The 13,340-nt window shown below is 34.3% G+C and overlaps 1 protein-coding gene across 4 annotated transcripts in view; it reads right to left on the minus strand.

Moving 5' to 3' along the window:
- RABGAP1L (RAB GTPase activating protein 1 like) overlaps positions 1-13,340 on the minus strand; it is a 744,918-nt gene that overhangs the window by 256,611 nt on the left and 474,967 nt on the right. For 3 of the 4 annotated variants that reach the window (XM_086343675.1, XM_086343676.1, XM_086343677.1), the window contains exons 16-17: positions 8,532-8,657; positions 6,074-6,217 (exon numbers count right to left, since the gene is read on the minus strand). In XM_086343675.1, the coding sequence (XP_086199801.1) occupies positions 6,074-6,217; positions 8,532-8,657 (270 nt within the window). Of the gene's footprint in view, positions 1-5,260; positions 5,434-6,073; positions 6,218-8,531; positions 8,658-13,340 lie in introns of those variants that run through there. The other variant, XM_086343678.1, reaches the window with a different exon arrangement.

A 13,340-nucleotide genomic window follows, 5' to 3' on the forward strand; every position in this document is an offset into this window, starting at 1 on the left:
GATCTTTTCCAGTCCTGTGGCCACTACTGAGTTTTCCAAATTTGCTGGTATAGTGAGTGAAGCACTTTCACTGAATCATCTTTCAGGATTTGAAATAGCTCAACTGGAATTCTATCACCTCCACTAGCTTTGTTTGTAGTGATGCTTCCTAAGGCCCATTTGACTTGGCATTCCAGGATGTCTGTCTCTAGGTAAGTGATCACATCATCGTGGTTATCTGAGTCATGAAGATCTTTTTTGTATAGTTCTTCTATGTATTGTTGCCAACTCTTCTTAATATTTCTGCTTCTGTTAAATCCATACCATTTCTGTCCTTTATTGTGCTCATCTTTGCATGAAATGTTCCCTTGGTATCTCTAATTTTCTTGAAGAGATCATTCATCTTTCCCATTCTATTGTTTTCATCTATTTCTTTTCATTGATCACTCAGGAAGGCTTTCTTATCTCTCCCTGCTATTCTTTGGAACTCTGCATTCAGATGCGTGTATCTTCTTTTCTCCCTTGCCTTTAGCTTCTCTTCTTTTCTCAGCTATTTGTAAGGCCTCATCAGAGAGCCATTTTGCCTTTTTGCATATCTTTTTCTTGGGGATGGTCTTGATCACTGCCTCCTGTTCAATGTCACAACCCTCTGTCCACAGTTCTTCAGGCACTCTATCAGATCTAATCCCTTGAATCTATTTGTCACGTCCACTGTGTAACTGTAAGGGATTTGATTTAGGTCAAGCTTACACAATGTTTTATATACACACACACACACACACACATATATATGTATCAATTAAAAACTCAATGTATCACTATTTGAGGGAGGAAGGTGGAGGCAAAGAGTAAGGATATATAATGAATCTATTCTTCAGATAACAGCTTCAGAAAAATGCTTTTAAAGGGGGATTACACTTTTTGGTATTTAATCATATATCCCATACTGTCATTTTTTTTTCTCCTCATCACCCTAAGAAGAAAGGAGAGGCAGGAAAAATATCCCAATTTGAAGGGTCAATGATTTCCTTAAATTTCGTGAAATACCAAGTTACTATATAAATCTGAAAGTATTTGATACTCTAAAAACTGAACTATCTGGGAAGAGTCAACTTCAAACACCAGCTGTCAGTTATCTTGTCAAGACTAAAAGAGACACTGTTTTCCTTATATCTTTTGAAAGACCATGGAAGAAAAAACACTTTTGGAAGACTAACTGAATCACCATAGTCAAAAAGAAACAGAATAAACCTTCCATTAGGGACAATGGCTAAAATTTTGGTTTTAGCAAAGAAGCACCTCCATTGAGGGGAAAACAAAGATGTTTAGAAAGGTAAGAAAGAAACAACAGCTAGTTAAAGCCCTCTTAAGAATCCCTGAAGTCAGCTAGTTATAGAATAAATGGAGAAGCAACTAAAAGGATAGTACAGGTGGATGGAGCAGAATGGAGGGCAGTACTAGTAAGTGGATACTTACTACATAGCAAACAGAGTGCCAGGCACTTTGTATTCATAATTGCCGTTAATCCTTAAAATAAACCCAGGAGCTAGATACTGTTAGCTTCATTTCACAAAGAAAGAAACTAATACATATATTGGTAAAGTGATATAGGAAGGATTAACTTAAAAACCAACTATCTCAACTCCAATGTTAAGCTGTCTCTTCTTCCCAGAAGAAGCGCTTCTTCTGTAATTGAATACATTGCTGAATTTTCCCCACCAGGGTAACTTCCCTCATATAAGCACAAAAGTGATTCAGGTCTTAGATCCAGCTCTTAGTTCTTATTTGTATGCAGCATTAGAGATTAAGTGAATGATTTCAACCATCAAATGAGTTTCATTTTGATTCATGCTCATGAACACTAATCTGATCCAGGACCTGCCCACTAAAAAAAATAAAAACATAAGAAAATGAAACAAAAATCTGCACCTGTTCACAAGGAAGATTTTTGCTGAATAAAAACAACTCAAAAAGCGATGTTTAAGATACTTTGAAAAACTGTTTGGTAGCATCTACAAAAACCCTAGCTTACGTATGTCTTGACCCAGAAATTTCACTCCTAGCTGTGTACCCACTGAAGTGTATACACATGTTTATCAAAATACAAGTTCAAGAATGTTCACAGCAACACTACTCATAATATCCCTAATCTGGAAATGACCCAAATGCCCATCAACAATAGGATGGAAGAATAAATAAACTGTAGTATAGTCACACAATGGAACAAATAAATAATGCCTAGGGGCATTATAGGATGAATCTCACAAACAATATGATGAATGAAAAAGCGAGATGAAAAAGAGTTCATACTGTATGAGTCCACTTAAACCAACTTCAAACAATTAAAACTAATCTATGGTATTGAAAGTCAAGACCACATTACTCATCAGAGGAGCAATGACTGAGTGGCGGCAAGGAGGGCTTATGAAATACAGACAATGTTCTCCTTTAATTTGGGTATGTGTTACATTAGTATGATTGCTTTGCTAAAAATCACCATGTTTTATTCTTGGTGGGTTAACAGAACAGTATTTACACTATATTAATACTTTTAGCCTTCTTCTTATCCCTCCATATAAACAGAGGTATATAATAAACATAGAAGATTTTGTTCTTAATTTTTTTTCAACTATTGGCTAAACGTCAATCTACAGAATTCTTCCATTCATCTCAATTTAAGAATACGTATTTTCAACTCCAGTTTCAAATCGAGTAGCCATCCATCTTCACCAAAGAAAAGAAACTGACCCGATTTACCACATATTCAGCTTTAAGTCAATATTTTAAATAAAACCATCATTAACTAGAGTTTTTCCTAATTCCAGATTCATTGACAAAGTCTACTAAAATTCTTCCCTCTTCTGCTACTTAACTTCATGTTCTTAATCTTAAGATGAATGAAGAAATCTTTAAAAGCATTTAACTTAGGAAAACATGAAATGACAATATGCTTTCTAAGAGTAAAATTATAAGCTCAATGTCTTTCTCATTTTGCAATAGGATCTTTGGGCAAAATACTCTGCAGAGCTGTACAGCATAAAGAATTCCAAAAGCTTAACACTTTTCCATCTGAGAATTTCCAAGCCTTCCACGTGTAACTCAATATTAATTCATAACCATCAATATTTAAATTGTTTTTTTTTTAAAGAGAAAATATGACAGAAATACCTATGGATGTTTCTAATTAAGACTATGTTGCTGTTTCTTCTTTTAGAATATTTGATCCCATATGAAAGAATGGCTTTGATATAAATATTTTATTAACCACAAGAAGGAAAGGGGCAAAGAGAAAACACAGACAAGCAGGAAATAAAAGTTTATCTAAAAATTTCCTTTGTAAATTAATCCTCTGACAAAGATGAGTTAGTGGAAAGAACAAATGTCCTGAAGCATACTACAATATCGTTCCCAATAAACTCTATTTTGAAAGGCTATTTTACTATGTTAAGGAATGTTATCATTTATTTCCCTGGTTTCCACAATGCTGTGTTTACAAGCAATTCCATATTTTAGAAAGCTAGGCAACCTCCTTGAACAGCTGCAGAGTACACATTTAAGGGAAGAGAAAGTAACACCCCTGATGCTCTTATTAATTTTAATGAGCATCAAGATTAATTAATCATCAGTGCTGTGATTATGATTCTGAATCACAGTGGACAACTGATGAAGGCTTATAAATTTTCTTTTCTTTACCCTACCATAAATATTGCTAACTTTCTTAGTAACTGATATGAGAAATTCAGGTCTCTTCAAGATGAAACTTCCTGAGGAATTATGAAATCAGAGCTCCAATGTTAGGAATCACACCGTTCAGGAAGAGACAATTTCACAAAGTCACTATTCCAGTGTTACTACTCTACCAAAACCGACTCAAGAAATCCAATTTTACTGGTATGATTAAGCATGTTAATTTCATTCTCTTTTCTATAATGAACACCATCAAACCAATCTGCTATATATTTAGATAATATCAGCAACAAAAATGAAACAATGATAGTATCTGCAAGCTCTTACTATATATAAAGATAAAACTGTTAAAATGTCATACCTCCACTATTCTATTTTTATAAATACCATGAAATACTAAACTCAGCTCAGTTGCAATAAGATATAGGCATATTTACTTAACAAAACTAACTTTTAGTATCAATCTGTTTTAAGATTACAGAACTCAATGAATTTGCTTTTACTTTCAAAGAGCATTAAACTGAATTAAAAGAGCCAGAATTGTTTATTTACCACACCAATTTGGACAATCAAGCAAAGCAGAATTTTTAGCACAAATGTTTAATTTGTTTTGTGTATATTGTGATCACATCATTTTGACTCTGAATAAGGTTTTAGCTCCTAATTTTGCATTCTTCCTTTAGGCTTAATTTAAATAGGCATTTTAGAAACTAATTTGTAAGTAAAATAAATAGGAGAATTAAATGTTTCATCAACCAGGTTCTTTGGCTGTTATAATATTCTGAATTTGAGAATTTATTCTGTGACTCTCAGTGAGTCACTCAACTCTTCTATATCAAAATATATTACAAATGTTTTAAAATCTTGTGTTTATAAAATGCGCCACAACCTTTGTATATTCTGCAGCTGCCACCTAGAACCTTTGAAGAGTAAAACCCAGCTATGTTTGCATATAACGTGGTTACTGCTATAGCAGGTTTGAAAATGACAATTATGCTTTATAAAGATTATATGTTTTATCTTTTTAATCTTATTTTTATAATTAAATTTCTAGTTTCTGGGGTGATTAAAATGGTTAGAATTTTTTTAAGGAAGTTATAAAGCTTTATCTAAAAATGTAATACTGTAATACAAAACTGTCTAGATTATATTAGGCTTACATTTTTGATTACTCCAGCTTTTTACATTAAGACAGTTATATTTTTAAATATATTTATACTCTCAATAAAAAAGTTCTTATCCAGCAACTTTTCATCACTGCAAAGACTATTAAACATTTTGATGGGCTGTAGATGATACATGTGTGTGTAACATTACTTACATCTTTAAAGTACAGAACAGTCTTTTGGACTCTGTGGGAGAGGGAGAGGGTGGGGAGATTTGGGAGAATGGCATTGAAATATGTATAATATCATGTATGAAACGAGTCGCCAGTCCAGGTTGGATGCACGATACTGGATGCTTGGGGCTGGTGCACTGGGACGACCCAGAGGGATGGTATGGGGAGGGAGGAGGGAGGAGGGTTCAGGATGGGGAACACATGTATACCTGTGGCAGCTTCATTTTGATATATAGCAAAACCAATACAATATTGTAAAGTTAAATAAAAATTTAAAAAAATAAAATAAAATACGTAGGCTAAAGAGGAAAAACCCACACCATTTTCCTTTTCCCACCATGTACAGAGCGACAGCAACCCATGGTGGTAATTTGCATTCCAAGCAAATATATCAGAGAAATCTTCTTTAAACAGGTTGAATAAATTGACTAGAAAAATTTAAAAAAATAAAAATGTATTTAGTTATAAAATTAAAAAAAAAATAAAGTAAATAAATACAGCCACTTATGGAACTAAAAACAAATAAAAAAGAAACAATATAGATACCTAAGGAATTCGGCAAACAAATTTCTGAAATACTCTGTCTAAAAAATATGGTATAGAAGCTTTAGTTTATCACTTCTCAGTTAGCTGGCAAGAGTCTCAAATAACATATAGGAAGAGATACCTTATGACTTGAGAATTTAATTACCATAAAATTTTCATTTATATTCACTCTTGGAGTATAATTACATTACCATTAAAAATAATCCTGATTTCATTAATTTAATTTAAAAGATCCTTTATATTAGTAATGCATAATTATACAGATACAGGCTTATTGTGAATGTAATGATACAAATTTCATTACCTTATTTTACTTTGTAGAAATTATATATGCCTAATATTTTAATTTCTCATAAATAATAAAGTAGTCTTGACTGAAAATTCAAATAGAACCTTTTGGTCAGTATTTCTGGCTTAATGTTCTTTTTTTAAGGAAAAAAGGAAATGAAGAAAACTGGAACCATTTTAAGTAGAGACTATTTTCTATTTTGGCTAAAATATGAGAGATGGGATTCACTCTACCTCAGAAAGCAGTAAGTCAATGATGTGGAAGACCATGCAGAGTGGGAACTTGGCAGTGAAAAGAGTGAGAAACCACTGGGATGCGTACATATGAGCTTCTAGGTTCAGATCAGAAAAATGGTTGTGCAGGTCCGGTAACTGCTCCTGAAAGTCAAAGTGGAAAATTGAGGGGGAGGAACACTTGAGGATGCTCTATTTTCTGCCACAGCTGTGATTTATGACGAGCTGGCTATGATGACTCTCAATTTACTACAATATTCACTGAATTTTATGTAACTACACAGAAGTGATGACAGGACATGAGAACTGGGGATGTGACCAAGGACAAGACAGACTTGTTATGAACAAATAACAAAGATCAGCTCTTGCTCACTTGACTCTTCCTGTTTCTTGGGAAACGCCTGCAATGAGAGAACACCTGCAGTCTAGTGAGTACTGTGACTGCACGGTCAAGTCACAGCATTTCTGTTCAGGGTTCACGCCTAACTAGCCAGGAAAACAATGCACCTTTTCTTTGAAGACCATTGAATATCAATGTCATTTAGGTTGTATGGTATTACTTCAGTACATTATGGTACTGAAGCCCAAAAGATAATCATACTTTTAACAATCTAGTTTCAACATATTAAGAATGATTAAGGATAGAAAATGTAGTAGTATATCATGTATGAAACGGGATGTCTCCTAAAAAGAAAAGCTTTATGCTAGGTCTTTCCCCTCCAAAGTATACAAGTAAATGCTTTTAAAAAGCATGAAAGGCAAAGTAAAAAGTATTAGCATAGCTATTCCAATAACTGAAAGACAAAGGCAAAGATACATAAAAGCTGACTTTAGTTTTCTTTTCATATACAAGACGCTTTTTGAAAAACACCCCTATGTGCCCATTAGGTATTTTTAATGGGGTATTGAAGAGTCATTAACAAACAAAAAGTGCTAACAGAAAATGTGTTTGGTTTCTTCATAATACCATGAGCTAGCTATTCATTTATCAAGTGCTTTTATTTGACTCTCAAAACTCTAAAGAATAATTGATCTTTGATAAAAAATATGAACTTTTGTAAATGAAAGGTGAAACAGTGAAGAACACCAAACATTTACTTGGAAGAATTAAATTTCTGTAAAACAGCCTATTGCTCTTACTGTCCATAGATAAGCAGATTCTTCCACAAGGTCTTTTCCCCCTCAGTGCCCATGTGTCGTTGGTGCTTACAGTTCTTTTTGACATCCTCCTCCCCCTTTATTTCTTCTTCACAGTTAAGCTCTTATACCTTTCTGCATTCCCTTCTCTCAATAAAGCTGTCCTTAACCTCAGGGCAAACTCTCTGCCTTCCTCCTGTTCAGTCTGACTTTGGCTTCTCTTCCCCTTTAGACAACTAGGGATCTGACAGCTCATGTCCATTAACTCCTATCAGTAGCCTCTACCGCCACATCCCACTAATCTTCCTCCCAGCCACTTTACTTCCCCCAACTATGGAATCAATTCATTTATGTATTTTCTTCACATTTCTCTTGGGTTCCCAATACTTCATACAGAGAAAGCCATATAAACATGCTTCATGGAGTCATTACAAATTTAAGATTTATTGTACAACCTCAGCTTCCCTGGTGGCTCAGACAGTAAAGTGTCTGCCTACAATATAAGAGACCCAGGTTCAATCCCTGGGTCTGGAAGATCTCCTGGAGAAGGAAATGGCAACCCACTCCAGTACTCTTGCCTTGAAAATCCCATGGATGGAGGAGCCAGGTAGGCTACAATCCATAGGGTTGCAAAGAGTCAGACACAACTGAGTGATTTCACTTTCTTTTCGTACAACCTCAGGTAAAATTTGAAAGCTACTCAGTAATTCCTTTAACAGCACCAGACAACAATTTTGCTCTTGCTCACAATCTATTTTATGATATATATATAAAAGAATACCTATTTCTCATACATATAATCATATAAATTATGAAATAGTAACACATTGTTTGAGATCTGGAAATTACAGAGAAAAACATTTAAAATATGTGCTTATATTACAATATTTTATGTGGTTTTTAATTTGATCAATATCTATCTCTTTAAAGTGTTCCTTACTTCTAAACCTAAATATAGTACTGGTGCTAGGAGACACTGAGAAAAATATTAGGTATTTCAGTTTTTATTATGAAAATATCATTTCTTTACAAATAATACTGGGAACCCTCTTCATTAACTTAACTCACCATATTCACGCTTAGAAGTTTCTTAATGTTGAATATTTAAATGGAAGACTTTTTTATAAAAATAGTTTATAAACGATCAAATAATTAAATATTTTATGATATTAAGACCACTGTAGACATTGGTCAAAATCAAATCCATTTACATTTCCTGTAACTTTCCACTAGATTTTCATAAACCATTATTATTTAATTTTAGAATTTTTCTGTAACTTAGCAAATCCCTTAGTGATAAAAGTTCCTAGTATTTATTTACCTGCATGAGTCTCTCCAACTGATAGAATTTGCAGTGAAGATCTTCAAAGTTGTTTTTGTAGAGGTCTCGTAAACCATAGTCATACATGATTTTCACCAAAACACAGAATGCTTGTTCTTCTGGCATCTACAGGAAAACATACACATATAGAACATGACTGAATGTGCATGTGACCAGAATGTCAGAAACATTCCCGCATGTTATTAGACCCCTGGATCAGTGGTTTAAGGTCACTTGGGAATGAAATTCTTCAGAGCCAGCATTCTGCAGAGACATAGGTAAAATATATGCTCCAAGTTTTGAGCTCCCTCATTTGAGATGAATTTCCCTCTTTTGTTAATTTTAATCATCCTTTCATTTACTCATTAAACCATCTTAAAAATAAGTAATACAGTCAGATGATATCCAAAAAATCAAAACAGTGTAAAAGTATATGAAGGTTAAAAAAAAAGTCCCACTCCTCTCTATCCTTATAACCACTAACCCCTGTATCTGCCTCCCACCTCTTCTGCATAATCCCAAAATTACTCTTAATAATTTCTTGTGTATCCTGTCAATTTATTTATGCAAATAAAAGAATTGTACTTATTTTATTTTCCCTTTCCTACATAAAAGATAGCATTCTAAATACACTGCTGTGTATATTTGCTTTCCACTCTCAATAATGTTCCCAAAAGAGGGATTGCTGGGCCAAAGGATAGAAAGTTTTTATTTTTGATAGGTAGTATGATATTGTCCTCCCAGAATTTTCTTGATGTTGCTTATTTTTCTCTCTATAAAAAACATTTTTCAGCTGTTTCAGAAGCTTATGAGCTTCTTTCATTAAGATTTAAATGACAAAATTTGATATACCTTTCCAGAGATATTTTTATCTTAACAGAATAAAGTCTAAAATCAAAAAAACAGATCTCTAAATTATAGTATAAAGCTGAAAGAATTTAGAGAGGGACATATTCAATATTCTAGAATCTGTACCAAGCAAACAGAAAAAGTTGTCCTTACTCAAGGTTGTAGGATGTATCTATTATGTAAACATTTAGTTTAAATGTCATTTCTTTCAAAGTCTGACCTTGGCTGTTTATGGTATCTGACACATCTGTTAGACTAACTTCCTGCCTGTATAACTGAATCAAGTAGGGTTCTATTCACCCACTTAGAAATGGAACTGTTTATCGGAGTCCCTACACAAATGGGCCACTTCTGTTTTCTACTATAAACCATGAAATATGTGAGTTAGTTAAAATCTCCTAAAGTTAAATAATTACAGTTAGCTCTTGTCATTTTGCTTCTCTAAATATTTGCGTATATCTTTTTTTATCTATGAGTTGGGGGCTTGGCTTTGACCCCAGCTGTTCAAATCAGCAGACACCTTTCAGTTTATTTGCAGTTATCTGGAAGGTAAGCACACTATATTTTCTACCCCTTTACCAATTCTGCACTGAAGCTTCAGTTGACACTAACGTGCACATATACAGTCACAGTACTTCTCTTATTACCACATTCTAAGCCTCTTCGTCTTCTCTCAGATCTCTACTAAAATGGCTATACAAAAAAGCTGCAAGTAAGATAACTGTAACCAGCCCTGGAGAAATTAATTCACTTAATCTCTCCTTCTTTCTGAGTGATGGTTAGTTGAATATTTTACCATCTGCTATCTCATCTTATTTCCTTGAATGTGGTACAACCATTAAAGCAAATGTTTAAATGCCCTTCAGCATCCATATATGCAATCTCTGAACATATGAGATCATGCACTGTTCTAGGCCCTGGATATAGAGGCGAAAGTAGAGTGTTGTCCCAAAGGACGAGGAAATAGGCAAATCAACTTGAGTTTGATATAGACACAGAAGTTCTGGAGTAGGGGAGGCTGGATGTGTGGAAAGAGGAGTTAGATGCCACTACAGTTACAGTGCAAATAGAGGGATGGCTGAGTATGAGCTAGATCAGAATAAACTATTCACAAAAATGACAAGAGACGTAAATTTCTACTGTGCTTTTAGGTATGGAGCTTAAGGTCATTCATATTCATTCATTCCATACTCATTCTCTCTTCCTCTATCCCTGAAAGCACCTCTGTCTTTTATCTCTTGGCCCCCTTTCCCCTCTCTCTCCTCCACCTTCCCCATGTAACTGTCCCTCTCACACATACATATCAACTTTGAACTTGATCCCTAAAAAGAAATCCTTAATAACCTTTATTAAAACAAAAAAATCTGGATTTGTTGGGAGGTTGGATAGCCTTGGAGTTAGTATCCTTCAGGTCTAGCTTCAGCAATACAGTCAAGGTTTTGATTTTCAGTTACTTCATGGGTCACATGAAAGTCATAGACTAAACCTATAAAATATCAGTCCAGCTGGGGTAGAATCAATACTGACTATCTGTGAAGACTAAGGTCAGATATAATAAGCTCTTATGGGATCTCAGATACTGCCTTATCATGAAACTGACTCAATATGAATCCCTGTGAAAACAGAAAAGGCTCGCTAACAAAATGAGTAAGAAAGTAATGGGAAATATGTATAAGCCTTTGGAAAGTGGAAATTCAACTTCTCTTTATAGTTTAAAGATGAAATGGGATCTGTTTAGCATCTTCAATTAAAGCTTCCCTTGGTATTTCTCTCTCTTCAATTAATATATTCATTATTAAAGCAGAAAGTAGGGTATGCACTCAAAATTTAGTAAAAATCTCAAAGATGTAAAAAATGAGAATACCTAATAATGTATAAAATATAGCTAAACAACAAATACTCATGGACATTTACACCACAGAGAAAAAAGGAAGTTCACACATAGACTTATAATGGTATTTTGCTTTTGAAGGGTAAGACAATGTATGTTCATGAAATATATGTCAGTAAAATGTCAACAACAGGGAGTGAAGGCTGAGATGAGATTTGATGATACTGTAAAACATAAGATACATGATAAAAATATATTTTGTTAATAATAAACAATAATTACTTATAGCCACTAGTGGCTTCATGATGGCAGGAAAAACAACAATAAATTAAAATTTTGCAATGTAAATAAATATAATATTAAAAATTCTAATAATAAGTTGGGAGATAGGAACCTAGCATTAGCAATGGCTGGATTTTACCAAAACTCATCAAATATAGAAAATATAAATAAATTGGAGTTGAGAAGCACATCATTACATGTCATTTCCATCAGACAAAACAGACAATAAACAGACTCAAGAGTCTAAGCAACAGTAGAATATGGCAAAATAATTATTAATTCATTTCCAGTCTTTACAACTTTTCTGTTTTTAATGTTATATAATGTAAGTTTATATCATTAAATTTTCCCCAGTTTTATTGAGATGTAATTGATGTACAAGAGCGTGTAAGTTTAAGATGCACAAAATTATGGGTTTTTCTGATTTATATATTTCTACATATATATAAATGTGTGTATAATTATATCCATATCACCTCACATAGATATTATTTTTGTTTTTTATTGTGAGAATTTTGAGTTTTTTTGTGGTGAGCAATTTTCAAATATGTAATATTGTTAAGTGTATTTACCATGCTGTACCTTACATCCCGTGAACTTATTAATCTAGTGACTGGAAGTTTATACCCTTTCACCATACTCACCCATTTCTTCCATCCCCCACACCTGGCAACTACCTACCTACTCTGTTTTTGTAACTTCTCTTTTTTAAAAAAAAGTTTCTGCATGTAAGTGACAGCAAACATGTTGTTCTCTGACTGACTTATTTCACTTAGCATAAAGCCCTCAAGATTCATTCATATTGTCACAATGAAAGGATTTCCTTTTTATGGCTGAATACTGTTCTACTCTATGTGTATACCATAGTCTCTCTTATCTACCCATCACACAGTAGACACTTCAGTTCAGTTCAGTTCAGTCACTCAGTCGTGTCTGACTCTTTGCGACCCCATGAATCGCAGCACGCCAGGCCTCCCTGTCCATCACCAACTCCCGCAGTTCACTCAAACTCACGTTCCTCGAGTCGGTGATGCCACCCAGCCATCTCATCTCTGTCTCTATGTCTTCACTATTGTAACTAATGCTGCAATGAATGTGGTGTGAAGGTATCTTTATGAGTTTGTTTCTTTGTTTCCTTTGGATAAATACTCAGAAGTATAATCACTGGATCACATGTTAGTTCTATTTTTCACTTTGTGAGCAACCTCCCTTCTGTTTCCCACAGGGCCTGAACCAGTTCCCAGTCTCACCCACAGGGCACAAGGGAAACATTTTCTCCATATTCGCACCAACACTTATTAACTGTTGTGTTTCTGATGACAGCTAGCACTGTGGTTTGATTTGCACTTCATTAATGCTTAACATAAAGAGTCTGCCTGCAATGTGGGAGACCTGGGTTTAACCCCTGGGTTGGAAAGATCCCCTGGAGAAGGAAATGGCAATTCATTCTAGCATTCTTGCCTGGAAAAATCCCATGGACAAAGGAGCTTGGTAGGCTACAGTCCATGGGGTTGCAAAGAGTCAAGACACAACTGAGCAATTTTCACATACACATACATAACGATTAATGATGTTGAGCACCTTTTCATGTATAGGATGGCCACCTGTATGTCCAGAGGAAAAGTTTCCAACCTATCACCAGTGAGTATGATGTCAGCTGTTGGCTTATCACATACAGCCTTCATTATGTTTAGGTACATGTCTTCTATATCCATTATGTTGAGACATCTTCTCATGAACGGATGTTGAATTTTCTCAAATGCTTTTCTTCACCTATTGAAATAATCATATGATTTTTATCTTTCACTCTACTAATGTGACACATAACTTTTATGATTTCCATTTGT

This window comes from Bos grunniens, chromosome 16 (assembly GCF_055505025.1).
Source record: "Bos grunniens cultivar Pamir isolate PY7600 chromosome 16, Bosgru_T2T1.0, whole genome shotgun sequence".
NCBI lineage: Eukaryota > Metazoa > Chordata > Mammalia > Artiodactyla > Bovidae > Bos > Bos grunniens.